The sequence below is a fragment of the Oryzias latipes genome, chromosome 20 (assembly GCF_053564925.1).
Source record: "Oryzias latipes strain Hd-rR chromosome 20, Olatipes_Hd-rR_3.1".
NCBI lineage: Eukaryota > Metazoa > Chordata > Actinopteri > Beloniformes > Adrianichthyidae > Oryzias > Oryzias latipes.
The window spans coordinates 22,554,747-22,576,470 of NC_136256.1; the positions used below are offsets into that span (position 1 = coordinate 22,554,747).

Consider the following 21,724-nt stretch of genomic DNA (forward strand, 5'->3'; position numbering starts at 1 on the left):
AGTATTTGTGAAAATATATTTAATATTTTGAAGACTTTTAGTTGTAAGGCTAGGTTTTTGTTTAGAGATGCTTATTTGTCCTTAATGTTTTCAATTTTTAAATAGGTTTCAAAATGATTTAAAATAAATAGGGGATTTAAAATTTAGCTTTAAAAAACCCCCATAAATTTAGTATTTATGTTTGGTTTCCATTTTCCTTTCAGAATGAAAGAAACTTTAAGGCTTTATAACTCGAAGCTGATGAGTTTGTGATGTCCACCTTTATTATAATAAAATGTTTTTTATGTTTTATGTAAAAACACTTTGGAATTCAGTTCATGAGAAATGACGTCAGAGCTTTCGGTTTGAGATAAATAAAACTGATCCTCCCCCTGTCATAAACACTGATTGCAGCTGATAAAAAAAAACATATTTTAAAAAAAAGCCTGAGAAGTATTTTATACAATTGAGTTGTTTTCAGAGTAAACGCTCCGATGGGGTGCGTAAAAGGAAGAAATGAGCATGCACTTTCTCAGGTAAAGTGCGGGCGCAGTCCACGGGAGGACGCGCAGGCAGGCAGGAAGCAGCGTGGGCAGCCTCTCAGTGTGTCAGCGCCTGCGTCAGACCAGACGCCGGGAGGGAGTTTTCCACTGACGAAAAAGGCTGCGCTTCTCGTCAGTCTGATCCAGACAAGGGAAGCGCTTCAGCTGGTGCGGAGCCCCGCACGGCAGTCACGCAGCCAGAAGACAAAAAGAAAAAGCACCGAGAGCCGCGTTCTCTCGGCGCGGGGGCGAGAGAAGCGCACGATTCATTCATCCGCGCCATTTGGATTATCATTATCCCGTTTTTAGCCACTTCTTTCCTGATGGTGATCGGATACTGGTGAAGTGGTGAGTCTATGTCCGCTGGCGTTATTGTACACCGTATTCATGAAGGCAGGAACTTTGACGGCTCATTAAAATCATCTGTCTATTTTAACACGTTTGTTACAAAATAAAATAATAAATTGATTTTTTTTAATCTATTATTGTTTTTACTTTAAAATTGATATATTAAAAAATGTAGTTGAGTGAGGAGCTCGAGCTGTTATAAATCCAGGTTCTATTTTTTTGTACTTATTTTTTATTTTTTTTAATGTTGTGATGTGTGTTTTGAAACGCTTTGTAGTTTTCTGGTTGTGCTTCATTAGTGTGAACTGTTTGGGGAGGTCGGCTTTGTGTATTCAGTCTGCGTGTGGAGTTGTGCGCCTCTTGTAACGAGAGCGACTCCTGAAGGCACTACATGTGAGCGCACAGCTGACGGCGCGGCTGTCATTAGAATCAACCGTAATCAGAGGGAATGATCGGGTCAGCGGCGGGAGACAGACGCGCACGCTGACACCGGCGTGTCGTGATCACATCTGTGATTAAATGCAGTTTCCTTGACCGCTTGGTTGAATATTTTCGCGCAGGTGGCCGCGCGCCAGGTGCAGAATCTCCTTCATTGTTTGATCCTATTTTTACCCTGAGGACATTTTCTGTTCCTAATCGGTTCTTTTTGACAGTTAACTATAAAGTTTATTCTAATTGCATCAAATCTGTTTATTTTTTTGTCCCCCCCCCCTCTCAAAAATGTGCGTTTCTCAGCTATGACACTGTAGTCTGAAGCTCTCACTTAGCTGAGCTTGTTAAATCGTCTCTAGCGCGACCTCACCCGGATCATTTTCTGAATGTTTTCTGCACTACAGGGAGCTGAATGATCCTTTGTTTACTGAGAGGGCATGCAGCACTTGGTGCTGTGCATGTAATGTGCCATGCATTTTTCCACGAGGCTAAATAACTTCTTATCACCTCTTGGATCATATGTTTTAAACACCTTTTCCTATAAAAATGTGATAATTGAGAGGCTTTACCATTAAAGCTGTTGTGAGCGACAATAAGGAAACAAAGGCTCTGTGTGAGATTTGAGGGAATGTACTACATCGTGTCTTCTAACCACCTCTTGTCCATCATGTGAGGCTGCATTCGGTTAACCTCATAGTGCCTGCAGCTGTCACACAGTAGATGATCTGGAGGGCCACTTCCTGTGACACCCAACCTCAGTTGAGGGTCCGTCTCCCCAATTGAGGGAGGCGACAGTAGCGGCAGAAAAGCTGGGTTCAGGGGAACCTTGTTTGCTTCGTTTTGCAGGATGGCCCCACGCTTTTGTGCCTAGAGACATGACAGAAGAGGAGGAGGAGGAGGAGCAGGAATGGGAGGAGAAAATAGGGTGCCTGCTGACAGTCTCAGCACAGCAGCAGCAGAGAACTCCCATCTGGCTTTGTCCTCTCCCAGCATTCCATGCAGCAAGTGTCCCAGGCCGGAGCGTGACCCATGAACCCCCACGGTTCCCTTCTCTTTTCCGCACACACATCCAGAGCAGAGGGTGACCCGATGTGCAGCTTCTTATCCAAATCTAATCGCCTCAGGTTTTTCCTTTCCCTTAACCTGTAAAAGCTGGAGTTGTCTGCAAACTGGACTCGGTCCGTCGTGTTTACCTTGCACAACAAAGCAGTGCAGCTGAGGGCATGCGAGATCCACGTGCAACCCAGTAATACCCTTTCAGGTGTGGCTGTAGGAAAAGTTGCTCAAGTGCTTTCAGGAAGACTTTGCAGTGGTTAGTGGTAGAAAGCACATCTGGGTTAGATAGAGCTTGTGTTCTTCTCCCACTGTTTCAGCCAGAGCTGCTCTGCCAGAAAGGAATTCCTGTGGCCTGCAGACATGACATTATTTATTTGTTTTGTACAATCCGTCCTCCTTTTCTCCACTACCTCTTCTTTTTGGAATCAGTGTGCATACGGGTCGGAGAGAAGGAACAGAATGTTTCTGTGGCACAGTCACGTCGAGCTCTGGGATTGAGTGAAAACAACAGGCTCATAGAAAAAGGAGAGGAGGAGGAGGAGGAGGCGGAGGCAGGAGCCTTCCCTGCTTTGTTCCTGCAGGTGGAGCGCTTCTTACTGACAGCTGGGTTTAAGTAATGAGCCAGAGTTCCCCCAGCTGCGGAGGAGCAGGAGCACTGCCCACTGTCACCTCGCCGACTCTGATCAGTTAATTCTGAGCTGGAAGTGAGAGGTGTGATACCTTCAGGCCTGCAGGGAATGATCTGCCCAGACACGACTCCGTGCGCGCTCACAGAAGGACTCCCAGGCTCATCATTATCACATTTTATGAGCACTCAGTCAGTCATTCAGACACTGTACTAGGTTGTCAGTGTGCCATGTAAATGCTCTCAGTGGGCTAAGATTGGTGAGGATGTTGCTCCCACCCAGGGTGTTATCAGCTGCAGTGGGGGCAAAGTCAACTCCTCCTGTTGAGCTGCTGGGCAGTTTAAAGGGACTTCTAGTAAATTTACCACTTTTTTTTTCCTGGTTTGTGTTATTTGTTTGCCAGGAAATTATATATTTTTTTCATTTTTCTGAATGTCGCTTCTGATTAAAACCAGAGAAGCTAATTTCTCTTGAAAAAGTTGGGAAGAAAAGAATTTGGTTGGTAAGAGTTACCTTGAAGACTTATAGATTTAATATGAAATGTTCTCTTGTGGATGCAAATGCAGCCTTTTTCCTGCTGCCTGAATAATTCACGCATCCTTAATACAAACTGTAAAGGCCCGGAGATAAGAGAGTGAGGATTCTGAGGTCGTACGAGCAGCCTGTATCTGGATAATCGTATTCGACTGACACAGTTATGCATTTGACTTGAGCTGTGTCGTACTTCTGGTGACAAATCTCCTCGCCAGAGATTTATCTTTGCGACTCTGTGGCAACTGGCTGGGGAGCACCTCAGCGGCGGCGTCCTTTATCTGTCTGCCATGTGTGCGGTTGATGGAATGACAGTGATGCATAATTTAGCGTGCGCTGAAAACATCCTGCGCTCCTCCTCTGGCTCAGCTGTCCGATCACATCCCCTCCTGGATTGAAGGCGACTTTCACGGGGCACTGCCCTCTCAGAGAGCCAGCCACCTCTGAATTTCTCCTTTCATCTTGGTTTTTCTTTTCTCCCACCCTCATCTTTGTGAAGGGGGAGTCGTTGCATGACAGTCTTTTTGCCCCGCTCACTTCGTCCATGTACGCTAGAGAAGCTCCAGATTGACTACAAACCTTCGCCTTGCCAGGATTAACCTCTCGCCATTGTTTCTGCCCGTTGAACAGGATTAACAAATCAATGTGTCAGGTAGACTGCAGCCAGGAGACAATGACCCAGTTCTGACACCACTGTGCCCCCCCCCCCATTCTCCTTCTCCTCCCCCTTCTGCCTCACTGCAGCTTTTAATTAAAAAGACTTTGCTTAGCTGGCTCTATGTGCTCCCTTGAGGATGCCTCACAGCTTTGTTTTCCTCTTTTCCTTGTGAATTGGGGGAAGGAATGATGGCAAAAAAAAAATGTAAGGTGAACCCTTGTGTGCTTCCACCACCCGGAGCTGTGACAGAAAAGTACAGTGTGTGCAGTGTGACGCTAAGCGCAGACATCGTCCGCAAAGTAAGTGAGCACATAGGCAACAGATGCGGCGTCCAGGTGCTTGTGGATTGTTCTAAGGCAAATCCCCTGATGTGTGAATCAAGGAGCTGCAAAGAGCAGTTGGAGATTACTCTAATGTACTCGAGTACATTTACGGATGGGAATTTATTGGCTCCTCTTCTGTACGGTAAAACACTGAGGGGGCTTCTCTGTGGCTGAATCCTTTTATGTTTGTTGCAGACGTGACCTATTGCAAGGTGATTCATTCATCATGACTGCACAGGGATAAACACATCTGACTGAAGCAATCGCAATAACCTTTTAATATGGCTGCAGAACTGGTGACACTGCCTATGCAAGCTGCTGTTCCGAACTTTTGTAAATTAGCACCATTTTTGCTCACCCGTCTCCTCATGCATACTTAAATTACCCCCCGCTTTGCTTACCTGCTTTGATTTTGTTTCTTTGTGCTCCAAGAATGCTGACTCCGGCAGAAAATCAGGACAAGTGAGGTATTCAGGTCACACAAGGGTTTCAAGATCCAGTAAAGTCATGAGGAGCATTATTACTGTGACTTGTCTTTAGCATATTAATGAGTTGTCATGGCAGTATGGTGACGGTGAGATGCTACCATCAGTGTCATGTTCTGCCTGCAGATTGGATGCAATTACGACAAAATCCAAATAATTACAGGTGTTTTATAAAGAAAAAACCCAACGAAGCGTGTCTGGATATTATCATAAACTGAGGTGCATGCAAAGTGGGGTAAAAGCTGCAGCAGCTGTAAGTGATTTGACTGCAATTCCACAGACAGTAAACAGTTTGTTGGAGAAATGATCTGTTTACGGCCAAAGTAAAAGCCTCCTTTTCCTCCCCACATCATTGATGGGAGTGTCTGGACCAGAGCCCAGTCGTGTCTTTGCTCTTTCCTTCCTTCCTGCATCCCTCAGTCCAAACTTGCATGAGATCCCCGAAGTTGACCCCTTAAACCGTGACTAGGAGTACCTGCCCCAGCTATCAGCCATCACTGCTTTGTACTTCCCAGAATTTGCCACAAGCTGTAGGATATCCCATAATGCTAAAACACTTCAGCGCTGCTGTTTTTTTTCTTCCTTAAAGAATGTTAATTTTTCACATTGTGGGTTTTCTTCTTCGATCCGTTAGAACGCCTTGAACTTTGAGATGCTAAACAACTGAAAACTAAAAGCTGGTGCACAGAAGCAGCTTTTTAAAAGGGGCGTAGAAGCGACGTAGCGTTCTCAAAAGCGTGAACCCATTGCAGTTTTTTTCTTTTCCTTTTTGCCCATCTGTCTCAAAGGATTGATTGTTTTGCTCTCTGCAGTAGCACCCCTCATGAGAGCCATGAAGAAATGCAAGCCTTGCATTTGCTGTCTGCATATTCCAATATATGTATTTAATGTGGACACATAAGCAAGATGAATGGCGAATATCCCCAGGCCCTCGCCCGCTTATTTGATTGCTGTAGCATTCTGAAAGTGATTAAAATATCTGCAGTGAAATGGTTTGAGCACCTTTGTTTGGTCCTTACTTTAATCAATGCATTTCCAGGGCTGATGGGATTTGTAAAAGGGTGAAGGGTCCAGTAATTGTTGACTTAGGCAAATGGGACTGATTGATTGCTTCCTGTGCCATGGCTAACTCCCACTCTCAGCTGAGTGCAGCATGAGACTTGGATGCTTGCAGTCTCTCACATGGCAGAGCACAGGACTCGCTGTACCAAAGGGATGGCACAAAGCTTTCGTGTGTTCAATTAGGCACAACCATGGTGCAAATGTAGTAATTTAGCAGAATAGAAAAAAAATTGTAAAAAATATGATATGGGAATAACCATCGTTTCTGTGCCATTCTCCACAGACTGCTGACACTAGCGCCATGAGTGGGCTTCTCAAGAGGAAGTTTGAGGAGGTGGATGATGATCCGTGCTACTCCTCACCCTCCTCCCTCTCCTCTGCCTGCTCGGCCTGGGACTCGGAGGGGGATAGCTGCTACTCTGACACCCTAGATTCAACTCCCAGCAACCCCAGCTCCCCAGTAACAAACTTCAACAGTAAGTTTCTTCTTCTAGTTGCACTAAATGTCTGAAATGATTTTGTTTTGTTTTGTGCATTCCTTTACCTTGGCTCAAACATCCGCTGAAGCGCTGCTAACATCCTATAAAAATGGGGGAGAGGTGAAGGAATTTCTGCTGCTGGCAGCCCATGAAACAAGACATGATTTCAGACTTCTTCAATGAATGCATCCTTTGATTTTATGCCCTGGAGCTGCAGAATGGCTAATCACATTAAGTCTGGCTTGCTCACCTAGTTTCTGCCTCCACCCTTCTCCTGGATCCTCACTCGCAGCCTCACCGTTTGGGCCAACACGTAGGTGGGCAGATTTAGGGTGTTTGTGTCTGCAGGGCCTGCTTGAGAGCGAGGTTTGCTCAGAAAAGAATTGTTTTATGCGGGAGGACGGGCAAACAGTTGTGAGCCTCCACGGTGGTATGTATGGGGCAGAACGCCAGGAAGGGAAACATGGCGAAATGCCAGATCTGGGAACACACAGCGCCTTGTCTGAAGCTCGGGCGTGCACCCAGCACAGGTGTTGAAAGAGGTCGGGTGAAGGGGTAAAACCAGGTTGAGGGCGGGAGTCGAGAAAAAAGGAGCATGCACACTTTTAGTGGAGCTGATGGAGTGGACTATTGTGATCCAGTGTTTGTCTTGGAAAGAGAGTGGTTTTCCATTGTGAAGTATTTAAGCGAGGGGGGGCCGCCTGCAGAGCGGCCTGTTCAGAAGCAGCAGAGAGGGTGTCATTTGTCTCCTGTGGCTGTCATAAGCCTGACTGGATTTGATGGATGTGCAGCTGAACCTGGCAGTTTGTTTCATCTGTGTTAGTCTTGGCAGAAGATTAGATGACACAGTGAAGGTATTGTGCGCTGCTCACTTTTATTGAGGCAAAGGGTTACTTTTTCTCCTATGAGAACATCAATTTTTGTGTTCTGAGACTTTCACGGCCATTTGTTCTTGGCGTGTCACAAGAAAGTTACTCGGCTGAGGGTAAGAAAAGGTTACACGAGACATAATAACTATAATGGCCACCATATGCATTATTACCAACCTTCTCTTGCATACGGACATCAAGAATACCTCTGGCAGTTTAATCAAATGTTGCTGCTCTTTGAGCAATGGAAAAACGTTGTCAGGAATGAATGGATTTTATACTTTTGCTTGAATAATTGTCGGGCTTTTTCCTTTTTCTCCACATATGGTTCTACTTTGACTCCCATATGTCTTTTATGGTATTTGTCTGGGTATGGAGAGGAAGCTCGATGATGTAGGTCCTAAATCATTTAACAGAGAGATGACCTTTGACTCTGGGTCAATTCTGGGGATTGTCAGCTTATTCAAAAAACCTTGGTGGGCTTTTCCCACCAACTTTTTTTTACCCCCCATCATAATATTGACTCACTTTTTTTTTGGGGGGGGGGTTCTTCTATATGGTTCTGATTCATCCACCGCTCTAGTCACCAAAAGGAAATTCCTGAGTTGGGTTGGTTTTGTTGCCCGAGACAAAAACTAGAAACACACTCCCAGTAGTTTAGGTTTCATTTGACAGGATGTTGGCACTTTCTGTTAAATGAGTACATGAGAAGGCCAGAGTGCACTTTCCAAGTCTGCTTACCAGCTTCTTGTTTAGCATGTTTCTGATGTTGGGATATTATGCCATCTAGTGGCACAGATGAATGGGACATCACTTTTTAAGCTGCTATCCTTTGTCTGTCCACAGCAACGTCCATCCTTAAGAAGACCAAGAGAGCTCGCCGCGGCAATGTGACCTTCGACCAAGTGACGGTGTTCTTCTTCCCTCGGTGCCAAGGCTTCACCAGTGTTCCCAGTCGGGGAGGATGCACTCTGGGCATGACGCCTCGCCACAGCACCCTCCGCACCTACACGCTTGCAGAGTTCGCTGTGGAGCAGCGACTCCTGCGCAGGGAAAAACTCCTCAACAGGCTCAGGGAAGAGAAACTGGAGTCTCTCAAGATGAAGGTGAGGCATTGACCCATTTGGCCAATCAGACTTTTAATTTTTTTATGCTGAGCACGGACTAATGTTTCCTGTTCACTTCAGCTGACAAAGAACGGAACGCAGGAGAACGAGGAGGCTGATCGGCTGACGGTGGATGACATTCCGGAGCAGGACATCGACATCAGCGCAGCCAACCTGGATGAGGGTTCTTTCCTGCAGCCTTATGCCTCTAAACAGCGCTATGCTCTGCTCAAAGCAGCTGGCGTGAAGAAAATCGACAAGGAGGAGAAGAGGCAGCTGCATGAGTTGAGGATCTCCAGGGAGAACTGTGGATGTGACTGCCAGGGGTTCTGCGAGCCAGAAACGTGCAGCTGCAGCCTGGCTGGCATCAAATGTCAGGTAAGAGCCAAAGAATCAATAAAACACCACATCTTCCATAATCAAACGTTGGAAGTGTGTTTCACATATTCAAAATGGTTTTCTTGCTTGCTTTAGATGGACCACTCTTCTTTTCCGTGCGGCTGCACTAAAGATGGCTGCGGGAACACGGAGGGTCGCATAGAGTTCAACTCCACCCGGGTTCAAACTCACTATATCCACACTATCATGAAGCTGGAGCTTGAGAAGAGACTGGAGGAGCAGTCTGGCACGGAGGAGGAGGAGGAGAACCCGACAGGTGTCGCCTCCCTTCCAGCAGTGCCCTCCTTCCCCTTCAGCTCAGAGCTGGCGGCAGCCGGAGAGAACAGTTGCAGCAGTGATATGACGGACTTTACAGACTCTTCAGGTCAGAGCGAGGACTCGGATGCAGGCGAGGGCCAGTGCCAGCAACACAGCTCTCTGGATGTGGACGAGAAAGGCCTGAGCCGCATCCTCTGTTTCAGCGACACGGAGAACAGCTCGAGGAGCAGCGGAGAGGGCGAGGATAAGAACAGTCAGAAGAACACTAGTTTTGCAGAGCAGCAGCAGCAGCAGCAGCAGCAGCAGCAGCAGCCCTCCACAGAGGCCTTCAGCAGCTTCAGCATGGTGGACTTTGCTGATGAGAATGACAACATAGATGCACAACTGTTGGACTCTGCGAGCGATCACACAGACAATCGAGCAACGGCCATTTCAGAACTCTTGGATGAGAACGCCAACCAAGGAAATGCCCTTTTCCACAGCAGCAGCGTGCCACACACCCCCTCGCCCACCGTTGATCGCTCTGCAAGCTACAGCATGGACCTGAGCCTCTCGTCTGAGTCAGACCTGGAGTTCTTTGATGGCTTCCCCTGCTTGGGGCCGAGCTCGCTCTACAACTCCCTGAAGGAGTACGAGCACATGGACAACTTTTTTCAATTTCAGATGCCTAGTTATCCCAGTTTCCCTGCAGCGACAGATCCCGGGACCTGCCTTCTGGAGTCACTGATCGGCCTTTCAGAATCTGTCCCCGAACCCCCCGCCACATTTACAGACAATCAGCTGATGGAGGAAGCCATGAAACTGTCTGTGATGGAGTCTGTGAAAGTTTGATCCGCAATGGGGGTGCTGTAAGAAAAGACGGGTGTCAAAAGTGGGCTGAAAATGCACATATGATGTCAACACGTTGGAGGACGCTGTGATTTCCCTCCTGCCTAATAAACGTTCTGATTCCAGACTTGCCTTCAAAATGTTAGCAAAGCAGTTTGGGATCATCGCTGTGTGAGATGGCAGCTAGTGTTAAAAGTTCCAAATTGGAGATCCTGTTTGACCAGGCCCATAGAAACCATTGATGGCTCTCGGTTCCTAAGAAAGCTCTTGAAACCAAACCAAGATCATCGACCATATGCTGAACATGATTGAAGCTGAACTGTGGCCAGGTTGGGAATCTGAACACAGCTGAATGTGCACCTCAGGGATTTTTTTCTAGCTTTCTAGCTTTTGAAGGCAATGTATGGTGACCATTGCTGTGACGGCCTTTCTTCTGAAACCTGAGTCTGATTGCAAGATAGTCCTGTTTGGGCCGTCCGCTCGGGCCGGATACCAGACGACTCGATCGCTGGGTGCGCTCCGGAGGCGGCGCCCTCACAATCTATCCCAAGGGTCTTCTATGGTACAAAAATATTTTATAAAAGTATCACCTGTGAAAGCTCCTCGATCAGCACTTTATCTGTAAAAAAATCGTTATGTATGCATAGGCATTGTTTTGGTTCAAGGGGACGGATCCAACAGTTTGACGCTAAAGTTAAAAGCTTCTTATTTATTAGCTAGAAAACAAGAATCAGTGCTCATACTCTTAAATGCTGTAGCTGTATTATCATTATTGCTTTTAACTTATAATTTCCTTTTTTTTTTATTTATTGCAGATAAAGTCTTTGTTTCAAGCAGCACTGTGGTTTACTCACCCAAAAAGTGCAATCTTCTTTCCTTTTCTTTGGTTTCTGTATCACATTAAGGCATTGTTATGGGAAATGGGACCACGAGTCCTTCAGCAAGTATTTAATATGTTCCTTTTTGTTCTAAGTTATTCTGTCATTATTTCAATAGTTATTTAATTTTAACACATTTTGGGCAATAAGGTGGGCTGTTGTGAAGTTTACTGGATGTGCCTGTATATCCGGGGAGCCATGCCTGCCAGTGGTGTGAGCACGGTGCTTCCAATTGAGCTTTGGGACTGAAAACTGTGGAAATCACCCTAATCAATGAGACTAAATTATGGCTCTATTATATTTCTGCCTATGATATAACCATAGAAAATTACACTAATGTTTTGTAACTAATTTATGTAGAATCAGAAAGAAAATTCTAATCGCTGACAAATTGAATATTTTATTAAAGAAAGACAAATGAGTCATTTTCAATCTGGGACAGCATTTGTAATATACTAATTATAAAGAAATGTATACTTGTGAACGTTATTGCTCTCCTGCATTCTGAAGTATTTTTGTAGGGAGTTTCATTATCTTAGAGAAATGCCACTAAAACGAAGTAAATTGCAAAGATCAATTTGATTGTACGCTTTGGAAGTCTGTGACTTGGCTTAAAAATGTTATAACATGTGAGGGGTTGTTTGTGGATAAAAACTGCATATATTATACAATTTTTACCACAAACAAGCCCTGGAATTTGAAGAATTGCCTCATTCATTGCAGAGCTAGATCTTTTTCAAGGTGAAGAGCTGAGGGACACTAAGAGTCGATGTACATATCTCACCCTTTCTACAGCTGTTTCTACAGTCTTTCTGGACCCTTTACAAATACTGCATGCAGGTCCGGTTTGTCAAAACAAGTTCTGATTAACTGTATACTTTGAAAAGTGCAAAATTGCACATTGGAAATGTATTATTCGCTTTTTTTGCCTTTATAATTACTCTGAAATCCATCTGATATGTTTTTATGCCTCCAACAGGGGTTTTGCAGAACAGATTTTCTTGTATAAAACTTCAAATGTGATGAAGAAATGGGAACCATGAGTGTTTCAGTGTAATGTATTACAGTACAGTTCATTTTTTTTATTTCAAAAGAGAAGTGTCTTACTTTTTTTCTGCCTTTTGTGTTGTGCATATTTCTGCTTGAAAGGTCCTGCAGAGCAAACAAATCTGCTTTATTTTTTACATATTCCCACATTAATCTACTGTTTGAAAACAGTTTCTTTCATCCAAGCCATTTTGAAATTGGTCCCTCCAGATAATAATTAAAAAAAAAATCTTTTATAATGACTTGACTGTTGGTTATTTGTTGATTAAAATGCTTTATGAATGAAGGTTTTAGGGGAAACTGAGCTAAACACTGTAAAAAAATATTTAAAATTTATGGTAAAAAAAAAACTGGTAAATGCTACTTTAACACAGTAAAAAAATTGCTTTTTAAAAAAAAAAAAGTGTAATCCTAATTTAGACGGCAAGAGCAATGTATTTTACCTTGAAAAGTCAATATAACACTATGAAATTAACTATTATGTTAATCTGGCAGCTAAGGTTGCCAGAATTTCACAATCACATTTATATATACAGTGTTACTTTTTTATCACATTGTGGTTCAAATACATTGTGATTGTTATATATTACAGTATTTGTTAAAAATTGCATCATATTTAGTAAGAACATCACATTTATCCCATAAAAATTGCAACGTCGGTCAATAAAATTGAAGACATAAATTCATTTTTACGGTAAAAACTGGCAGCTGAGGTTGCCGGGATTTTACCACATAAAAATGTATTTTTGATGGCAGAAAAAAAAACATTTCATGGCTATTTTTACAGGTTTTATTGGAAAATGTATCATCAGTTTACAGTAAAATCTTTAGCATTGATCCTTAAAATAAGCATCGTCAATCTATAATTTCAGCAATTAAATGCATATCGCTAAAAAAAATTTCAGCTGTTTGCCAGAACTTCACTGTGAAATATACAGTAGAATTTCTTTTTTTACATTTTCATAGAAATATTTCTGTGCATTTTTTTAACCGTCATTTGCTGGTGTTAATTACACTAAGAAGAAAAACATTTATCATAAAAAAGATACATTTGGCCAAGAATCTAGCTCAAAAATTGGGGTAATGACATTTGTATAATATAAAAGTTTCAATATTTTCCTCAAAAGCCCCAAACGCTAAGAAAAATCTAGTTTGGAATTTATGGGTATTTGCACACTGTTGTGTAAAAGATAAAAGCTTAATACAGCGTACTTTCCCAAATGAAGTGTCAATAAAGATAATTTCCCTTAGAATACAAGGAAACAACTATTTTCTCATGGAAGTCCATAGAAGTTTCCAGCAGTTTCTTGCCTCTGCGGTTGAGAGAACTCACCACTCTCACAAACACATGGCAAGAAATTCCAGACAAAGAGGAAATGTTGAGTCTGTGACTGTCTCGCTGGTGTTTGGCCACAACAGAGAAAGTTTGGTTCTTGTTAGGACAGTTTTCTGGCCGGCATTAAACAAATCTCCTGGATTTCTTTGATCCCAACAACATGAGTGAAGATCTGCTTCTGTGCCACTCAAGCCTTTTAAGTGTGGTGGAGGTCCGCTGCTTGTGATCTTTGGCTTAAAAACATTTCTCGGAATTTTCCATCATCTCAGCAACAGCTTAGGAGGTCAGAAGATCAAGACTCTAACCGCTTTGTTATCCAACCCCCCCAAGCCTTTAACTGGGCCCGAACACACTGCACGGCATGCAATTGGAAAGAAAGCACCTCAGAGACTGGAAAAGTTCAGGAGAGCTATGATGATCTGCATCCTGTTAAAGAGGATGTAGCCCTGTTAAAAAGAAATAAGACACAAAATAAACATTTTTATTTTATTTTGACAATGTAAAGACCTCTTTAGATTGAACCTTCTTAAGATTTGAATCATTAGTCTAAGAAAGAAAAAGGAAAAAAAAAAAAAAACGTTCAGAAATGTTTACAGTAATTCCAGGAATTCGTGTTGGGATGTCACCTTGAAACAGCTTTCTTCTTGGATTGTTTTTAACTAGATTCGGCAGAAAAAGATGACTCCACTGAACACTGGATTTTTCACACTCTGCTGCACAACCGACCACACATTGAAGCAGCTCAGTGAACCTCTGATGCTTCTCTGGGACAAACGGGAAAGGTATCAGATCATGGAGTGATAAGAAAACCCCACGGTTGACCTTTTATCTTTCACAAGAACTGGAAGTGTAAAATGGTTAAGAGGGGTTTTCTGATATTTTAGAGGAAACCCAGTGATGTGTGCAAATGTTGAGTGACGAGCATGGCTGTCCTTAGAGTCCATCAATCCTCAGTCTGTGGTGTGATAGGTGAAGCCATGAGGTGGCATCTGGTCAGGGTTAGAAGGTCAGCGATCTCCACATCTCAGTTGTCACGTATAGAATTAGCCAGCTTAAAAAGAGCATTTAGAAAGAGGAGTTGTTTCATTTAAAAGCTATTTGGTCTAATGTGCTAATCATTGATGATGTTTCTACAACGTTCAAAGCTTTTTTATAAAGTAAAAAAAAAAAATAACAAAAACTAATTGGATAATCAACTTGGATTCATTTCATTTGAGAAAAAAGTAAAATTGCATCTCTATTAGTTGATGGCAATCCATCAATTAACTAAACCCGCTTCATTACCAGTCAGGGTCATGGGGTCATGGGGTCACTGGATCCTACCCAGCTAGTACGGATGAAGGCTGGGTACACCCTGGACAGTTGCCAATCCATCACAGGGCCACACAGAGACACATACACACTCACAATTTAGAGTCGCTAATTAATGTCTGAAGCAGGATTTTGGACTGTGTGAAGAAGCTGAAGTGCCCAGTAAAAGCCCATAAATGCTTGTGGAGGACTGCAAACTCCACCTTCTTGCTGTGCTAACTGCCACACCACCTTGCAGCCTTTCAATGGGAACATAATTTATTTTATTTTAATTCACTTTGGTGAATTATTAGACTTTCTGAGTGAGAAAATATCATAAAATCTGCCCCATGTGGAGAGGTTTTTGAACTGAAGAGTTTCTTGTGGTCTTGTTTTTTGACTTGAAGCAAATCCCTGTTAAAACTTAATTAACAGCTACCACTCATTTGTGCCTTTTTAATAATACATTTGTTATAGTATTATTGTTAAAACTCTTATTTTTATGTAACCCGGACATTTGAATAGAGTCCATTTAAGTGACTATTTCTGTGAGTATTTCTGATGTAGAACCTGGTAAATCCAGTGTTCATCACCAAATGAAGGGTCTGTATTAGTTCCAAACATTTTATATTACAGTATTTTTTTTGTTATTTGCAATTTTGACTGACATTATTACAAAGGTGTACATTTTCTGCTAATCTAATAGGAGACGTGAGATGGTCCAGTAATTTTTTGTTTCAAACTTTGTTGAATGTAAAGATTCAATGCAAAGCAATGTTAAACAGTAAACAGCAACAACGAAGGAACAACAAGCCAGGGGGTTATTACATTTTACGCAGATATATTGAAACTGACATACAGATCAAATGTTTCGATGGCTTTCTTATTATCAGAGTTTTTTATTCTCTTAATGTATTGGTCCAGTAATTGTCATTGAGTCAAATGTCACCAAAAGCAGACAGATTTCGATATTTTTAAAAGGCAAGAAATGTCCTGTCTAATGAGACTGTTTATTTTAAAGACAGTTTTTCTAACTGTCTATTATTATTAGTAGTAGGAGGAGGAGGAGGAGAATTTTTTTTAATGATTGTTTAAAAAAAACCCTCTAACATTTGTTCATTTTTTGCTTCAGTTTGGTTTATTCTCTGAAGGACTACTAATCGATTATCGTGTCTGCCAGCAGACGAACGCAGGCTCGATTTTTCGGTGATCTTGGTCTGCCTGTGCGTCTCCCTGCTGTCAGCTCCTGCCCGGTGTTTGCTCTTTCCCTCAGACTCTACCTCGTGTCATGCATTAAACTCCTGTCGGCGTTTGGAGGCCATGGGGCTGACGAAGAGCTCGTTTTTGTCGGGCGGCGGAAGGAGCTGCGGTTATCACGTGCATGGGGTAGGTTGTAACTTGAACTACAAGGTTATTCCAACTCGTTTGGAACAATGATAAAGTGAAATGCTTTAAAATTAACATTACAGGATTTCCGAATGTGCTCGAAGTGTAAAGTAACAACAACTCTCGCATTTATTTATGTATTTTTTTCTATAAGGGGATGTCAATGTCACCCTTGATGATGGTGGTGTCGTCCTCCCATCATCATGAGGTGGCATTTGGCACAAACCCAATTTGTTCAGATCTCTTAAAGAAAAAAAAAACATGTTTAAAACGCACTTTAAAAACTTTATTACATATTTAGAATATAACGGGCTTTTTTAAGTTGCATAAATGTCAATGCAGCGCGTGCTAGCTTATAAAAAGAAAAGATACCTCTGTACACTGCAATACTTCAAATGGACACAAGGGGGCGACAACACAGCATATCTATGGATCACCTTTCAGATTCAAGAAGGTTCACCAGCATTGAAGGCAGGACTGGAGCCTTTCTTTGACTTTATCCTCTCCATTGGACACACCAGACTTGTAAGTATGATATGTTAATGCTTTTTGCATCTCTCATAATAATATGTATAGATTCAGAACTCAAAAACATCTTTTTTATCTTGTTTGTACGACAGAGTTTGACTAGGGCCAGTTTACAAAAAAAACGTTTTTTTAAATTACGACTTTTAAGTCATAAATTTACGAGAATGAAAGTCATAAGAAAGTCAATGTCTAGTAAATCTACGAGAAAAAAGTCAGAGATTAACGAGAAAAAAATACCAAAGTTTTCCGTTTATCGGAGCCTAGTTTGACGATGAAATATGTGGAGCCTTTTGTGAAACTTTCTTTCCGGATAAGTTTAAAAAACAAAGAGATTCGTAATCTTTGAGCGACAAAACTATTGCCAGTGGAGCCGGCTTTCCAGGGATCGATGTCAGACCGCTGCAGCCTTTTTGTTCTCCTTTTCATTCACACACCCTGAAGTTCATCTGTCAACCTGACGTCATGAACCTGTCATCCAAACACCAATGCAGAAGTAAACAGTGTTAAAACGTGGAGATCTTGTCTTTGGCGGAGGAAGAAAGGATTCAAGTGGATAGCTGCCTGCAAACCACCCATCAATAAATAAAACATTTATAAATTCAGCTCACCTGTTCAATTGAGTTTAATGTGTCTGCTCTGCTGCTGCGTGGCGTTCACTTACTGCTCTGTATGCTTACTTCCACTTTAATCTCGTAAATTTGAGTTTTTTTCTCGTAAATTCACAACTTAAAATCTCGTAATTTTACTCTTATTTATTTTTGTTGGTGGCCCTAAAACTCCGTCGTATGTTTGGGATCACAGATGCACTCTTTTGTTTTTTTTTCCTCTTTAGAATAAAGAAAGTGATTTGCTGAAGGACATGCTGAAGGCCAATGTTGAGAAAGCTGTCAAGCTGGAAGTGTACAACTCAAAAACTCAGCGGGTGAGGGAACTGGAGGTGACACCCAGCAACATGTGGGGCGGTCATGGTTTGCTGGGCGCTAGCGTTCGATTCTGCTGCTTTGAAGGAGCCAACGAGAACGTCTGGCATGTCTTGGTAAGTCAAACCTGCGTTCGCTTTTCAGTTACCTTCCAGGCTCAGTATTTTGCCTTTCTGTTGTGTTAAAACAAAAATCAATGTCTCTCTGTATTTATCATATATTAAAGTAGAATTCCGCTAGAGATTTTGGATTAAAAAAAAAAGCTCTTTTCCTTTTCAGGACGTGGAACCACGGTCTCCTGCAGCGCTAGCCGGCCTCAGAGCTCACTCTGACTTTATTGTTGGAGCTGACCAAGTTTTACAGGATGTTTGTGTTTTATTTAAATTCAATCAATAATAAAAAAAAAATTCAGCACCATTTGAATCCCTGAAAGTCACACAGATAAATATTTGTGTGTAATTCTGCAGTCAGAGGATTTCTTTTCCTTGATTGAAGCCAACGAAGGCAAACCCTTAAAGCTGCTGGTTTATAACACTCAGACTGATGGGTGCAGGGAGGCAGTGGTGACTCCTAATGCAGATTGGGGAGGAGAGGGAAGGTAAATAAATAAGTATTGATGCTTTACATGTGTTTATAGTTGCATCCCTAATGATCGCTTTTTATTACTAATTATGTTTGACAATATTTGTTTTATGACGGGTAGGATTTTTTTTTTTGATAAAAATCGTAGAGAAAAGATTTGAGCTTAGTATTTACAATTTTAAAATGAAATTGTAATTCTTTAAAAGTTTTAAACCCGAAATGTTGAGAATCTTTAAACCCAAATTATGAATTTGTCAAAAGTTTAGATGAGAAATATGTTGACCAAAGGTGTGAAAAACTGTGGTAAAACTGTGATGACAAGTCAATATTTTAAAAGCGTCTTGCGTGTAAAAAGTTTGAGATTTTCTGTACCATCAGTATTTCAGTATTAACCTTCTTTCCCATGTGCTGCACTTTAGTTTAGGCTGTGGAATAGGCTACGGCTACTTACATCGGATCCCAACTCGACACGTTCCGCTTATTCTACAAAGTGAAGGCTCTCTTCCTGAGCTAACCACCAGCAACGAAGAGGTCGCCTCATCTGACAACAGAGAGGTCAGTTCTGACACCTTTGTTTTGTTTGACCCCCAAACCATTGAAACCAGTTCGTTTGGCTTCTACTTCCTGTATTTTAGGTGCGTTCTGAGATTAGTGAAGTAGATTTGACTCAAAGTAAAGCAGCTGTGGACAGTCAGAGTGAAATCTCACCCGCTCATCAACCTACAAGCCTTGGTAAGCACAGCTGAAATAGTTCTTCTTTAAATTCTGTCTCCACACACAGAAATCCGAAGTTTCCTTGGTGACATTTTTTTCAGAATTTCCCCCTGAAGCCCAGACTTTGCATCTGTCAGACGCAGAGGAGGACCACAGCTCCATGTGTGCTGATTATGGAGATGACACAGGTGATCAGTGCCGCTTAGGCAAGTGTATTTTAACCAAACATACACAAAAAAGTACTTTTTTTAAAGCCAAATTGTTTTTGTTCTTTAAGATAAATTATATTTGGACCAAAGTGCTTCCACTCCAGAAGAAGCCGACATTCAGGTATCAGATCCAGCTGCAGGCCACTCGTCTCCCACCAGAGAGGCTGCAGATGACTCTGTTGGGCCTTTTAACTCGGGCCACATGCCGGAGCTTTCTGGAGGAGACCCCTAACCTGTGTGTCACTTTATCGTCCCTGGAAGAACTCCGTTTCCTGTGGCTGCATGCTCATTTGCACTTTTGAGAAACATCGTTGCCGTAGTGCGACATGAATGTATGAAGTACTGATAGTTCAAAAACATTTTCCTGCTAGAATAATAAGTGGTTTGCACCAAAAAGACAAATGTGAATAATATGCATCTTTGTTGCTCTTACTGTATGAAGCCACGAGGGGCGATTTGTAGCTCAGATTAAGCTTCTGAATGTTGGGTTTGTTTTTATTCTCTCCTCATTGCTATAATGTTTTTTAATCTCAGGCTTTTGACAGACACGCCTTCCTGCCTTCTGGTCTGTTTCGATTTACATTTATGTTGATGAGTCTCATCATTCTTTGGTTGTTTTCTGTTTTTAAATGGTTTTAACTGAAGCTGTGTAATAGATTTCTATGGATGGAAGAAAAAATATAAAAGAAAATGCTCAACATGCATTCTGAGAAGTCCTGCTTTTTTACATTTGGGTCTCATTTGGTCTTTCATTGTTTTGCCTCCTAGAAGCACGTACTTTTTTTAATCACAATTCTAAAATGTTTTTTCCAGAGTTCATGCTTTCAGACAGCAGATGTCAGCAAACTCCTCATTTCTAACAGTTTTTTTATTGATGGCAGCTTAAAAAAATTCAACAAATGTGAAAATAAATAGAGCTGTGAAGCATAAAGTCTTAAAGATTTCATCTAAATGGAATTTTTAACTATTAGATGAAATATATTTGTTGCAATTTTATTATAAACAAAATTATATTCAACTTTTGCATTATATTGCAAAATTAATGCATATTACTAACATCTAATGGAATATATATATACGCATATTTTCTTCAATATAAATGTCCAAATTTATTCTTCTTTTCAGTAGTTCTTTTCTTTCTTCTTATACTGTGATTATTGCATCATAATACATAATCATAATTTGGTTATTAGTATCAATTTTAAATAGCTGCAAATAAGCTGAGAGGCTACAGTCCAACAGAGGAGGAATATGCCTCAGTTTCCTTTTTTAGATATGTGTGGAGGGAGGGAGGGGGGCAAAAAAACCCTGTGGGGGAAGAAAGACAAGAAGAAGATGGATCTTCTTCCTCCAGAGGATGATCTTAGAGATGCTTCCCTCTGGCTCATCTGACTGTAGAGTGTTGAGGAAGGATTGTAGGTTTTAAGGGAATCAAACGGACTTTGAATCCACAGATAAGCCTGACATTTCACGTTAGAATCTGGGAATAAACGTGAAACCGCTCTCCTATAAATCAACAGAGATTGCAGGGTGTGTGCTTTTGTCTGCCTTTAGCATAAATACAGGATTCCACCGTCTTCTTTGTGGGATCTCTGAAGTGGCATTGTTTGCAGAGGAAGCCCGAGGCAAAAGCCAGCATCTGGATGCGAGGAGGACCCCGAAAGGGGGAGATTTCCAGATTAAACTTGGGGGTCTGCTGGAGGAGCGTGCCTCGCCTTTGCTGCCTCTTCCCTCTGAGAGAGTTTCAGAGGACACTGACGCAGCTGAACCCACACGTCAGCTTTGCTTTATCTCAGCTCCTGAGAGGCTCAGCTTGCCTCAGCCCGCCTTTGCAGCGTGACCAATTTTGAAAAAGGGAACCACAGATAGAAATGTAAGTGGAGGTTGATTAAAAAAAAAGAGAAGGAATATAAATTTTACAGAGAAATAATGTCAATTATTCAATTGAAAGCTAAAGGAAATAAAAGAAATGGCAATGTTTCTGTTTTTATAATCCTCCCATGCTTGTGTAAGATAACTTTGCTCTTGGATGTGCTGTTAAGTGTTCACATACATGTACCATCCAGCTTTTTCAAGCAGTGTGTGCCTGTGTGTGCACGACCACCAGCACACAGACCCTAATTACATTCACTCCTGCAGGAGGACTGTCACTGTGAGCGCTTGAATTCAATAGGAGGTTGTTGCATCCCTTGCAGTCGGTTCCTCCCGGCTGTGTGTTTTCTGCTGCTCCTGGTGTTTGAATGTGCTCCAAATAAGCATGGCTTCAAAAGGATTTACCCCTAAACAGCAGCGCAGGGCTGACAGAGAGAGCACAGAGCGGTTTTCCGAACATAAGCGGATGTGACACATGCTGGATTCTGGACAACAAGGATTTTTTTTGATAAAAAGTCATGATGCAAGGAGGCGATGGAAACCGCATTCTGCTTCTTCTGCTGCTTATCTGGTGAAAACACTCTGCCTTTAAAATGCATTGGCAGTAAGTGCAGAACCAAGCAAAAGACAGGGATTACAGCTGTGTTATTGTATTTGTGAGGTTTCATCTCGGCAGTGTTGCCATTAAATATCACATCCTTCCAAAGTAAAAGGGCCAGCACGTCCCATTTTTAGCAGCAAATGAACAATTATATATTTACAAGTGTATTCTGATCTGTCAGATCATGCTGCAAGTGTTGGGCTGATCACAGCAGCTTGGTGGACTCCGGTATAAAGATCATACCTGTTTGAGTCTTATTGATGTTTTCCAGGGGGGGTAACTTAAGCTGCTTGCAGAGATCCACCTCCAGCTGTAAATCTGCTGCAGTGTCAGACATGACGTGCTTTCAGACTGTCGTTTCATCATTTTCTTTCTTCTCA

At 42.1% G+C, this 21,724-nt stretch overlaps 2 protein-coding genes across 3 annotated transcripts; both read left to right on the forward strand.

Moving 5' to 3' along the window:
- The first annotated feature begins 513 nt into the window (after nt 1–513).
- csrnp1b (cysteine-serine-rich nuclear protein 1b) lies at nt 514–12,148 on the forward strand. Its single transcript, XM_011488966.4, has 5 exons — nt 514–869; nt 6,326–6,518; nt 8,237–8,496; nt 8,578–8,874; nt 8,971–12,148. Exons 2-5 carry the CDS (start codon nt 6,344–6,346, stop codon nt 9,982–9,984), a joined length of 1,746 nt encoding a protein of 581 aa, XP_011487268.1. The 5' UTR covers nt 514–869; nt 6,326–6,343; the 3' UTR covers nt 9,985–12,148.
- Nucleotides 12,149–15,706: 3,558 nt separating this feature from the next.
- LOC101156858 (Golgi reassembly-stacking protein 1) lies at nt 15,707–19,575 on the forward strand. Of its 2 annotated transcripts, none has more exons than XM_004081285.5 (9): nt 15,707–15,918; nt 16,363–16,443; nt 17,279–17,482; nt 17,646–17,732; nt 17,834–17,964; nt 18,368–18,503; nt 18,584–18,680; nt 18,764–18,850; nt 18,940–19,575. In XM_004081285.5, exons 1-9 carry the CDS (start codon nt 15,853–15,855, stop codon nt 19,101–19,103), a joined length of 1,053 nt encoding a protein of 350 aa, XP_004081333.1. In that variant the 5' UTR covers nt 15,707–15,852; the 3' UTR covers nt 19,104–19,575. The 2 variants fall into 2 exon arrangements, with proteins under 2 accessions (XP_004081333.1, XP_011487269.1); XM_011488967.4 differs by having other exon boundaries at nt 15,715–15,918; nt 18,779–18,850.
- The last annotated feature ends 2,149 nt before the right edge of the window (nt 19,576–21,724 follow it).

Coding starts and splice junctions, on each gene's coding strand:
- csrnp1b (XM_011488966.4), top strand. CDS start 6,344: ATGAGTGGGCTTCTCAAGAGGAAGTTTGAGGAGGTGGATGATGATCCG. Junction 8,497..8,577: donor TGGAGTCTCTCAAGATGAAG/GTGAGGCATTGA, acceptor TGTTCACTTCAG/CTGACAAAGAACGGAACGCA. Junction 8,875..8,970: donor TGGCTGGCATCAAATGTCAG/GTAAGAGCCAAA, acceptor TGCTTGCTTTAG/ATGGACCACTCTTCTTTTCC.
- LOC101156858 (XM_004081285.5), top strand. CDS start 15,853: ATGGGGCTGACGAAGAGCTCGTTTTTGTCGGGCGGCGGAAGGAGCTGC. Junction 16,444..17,278: donor CCATTGGACACACCAGACTT/GTAAGTATGATA, acceptor TTTCCTCTTTAG/AATAAAGAAAGTGATTTGCT. Junction 17,965..18,367: donor GATTGGGGAGGAGAGGGAAG/GTAAATAAATAA, acceptor GCTGCACTTTAG/TTTAGGCTGTGGAATAGGCT.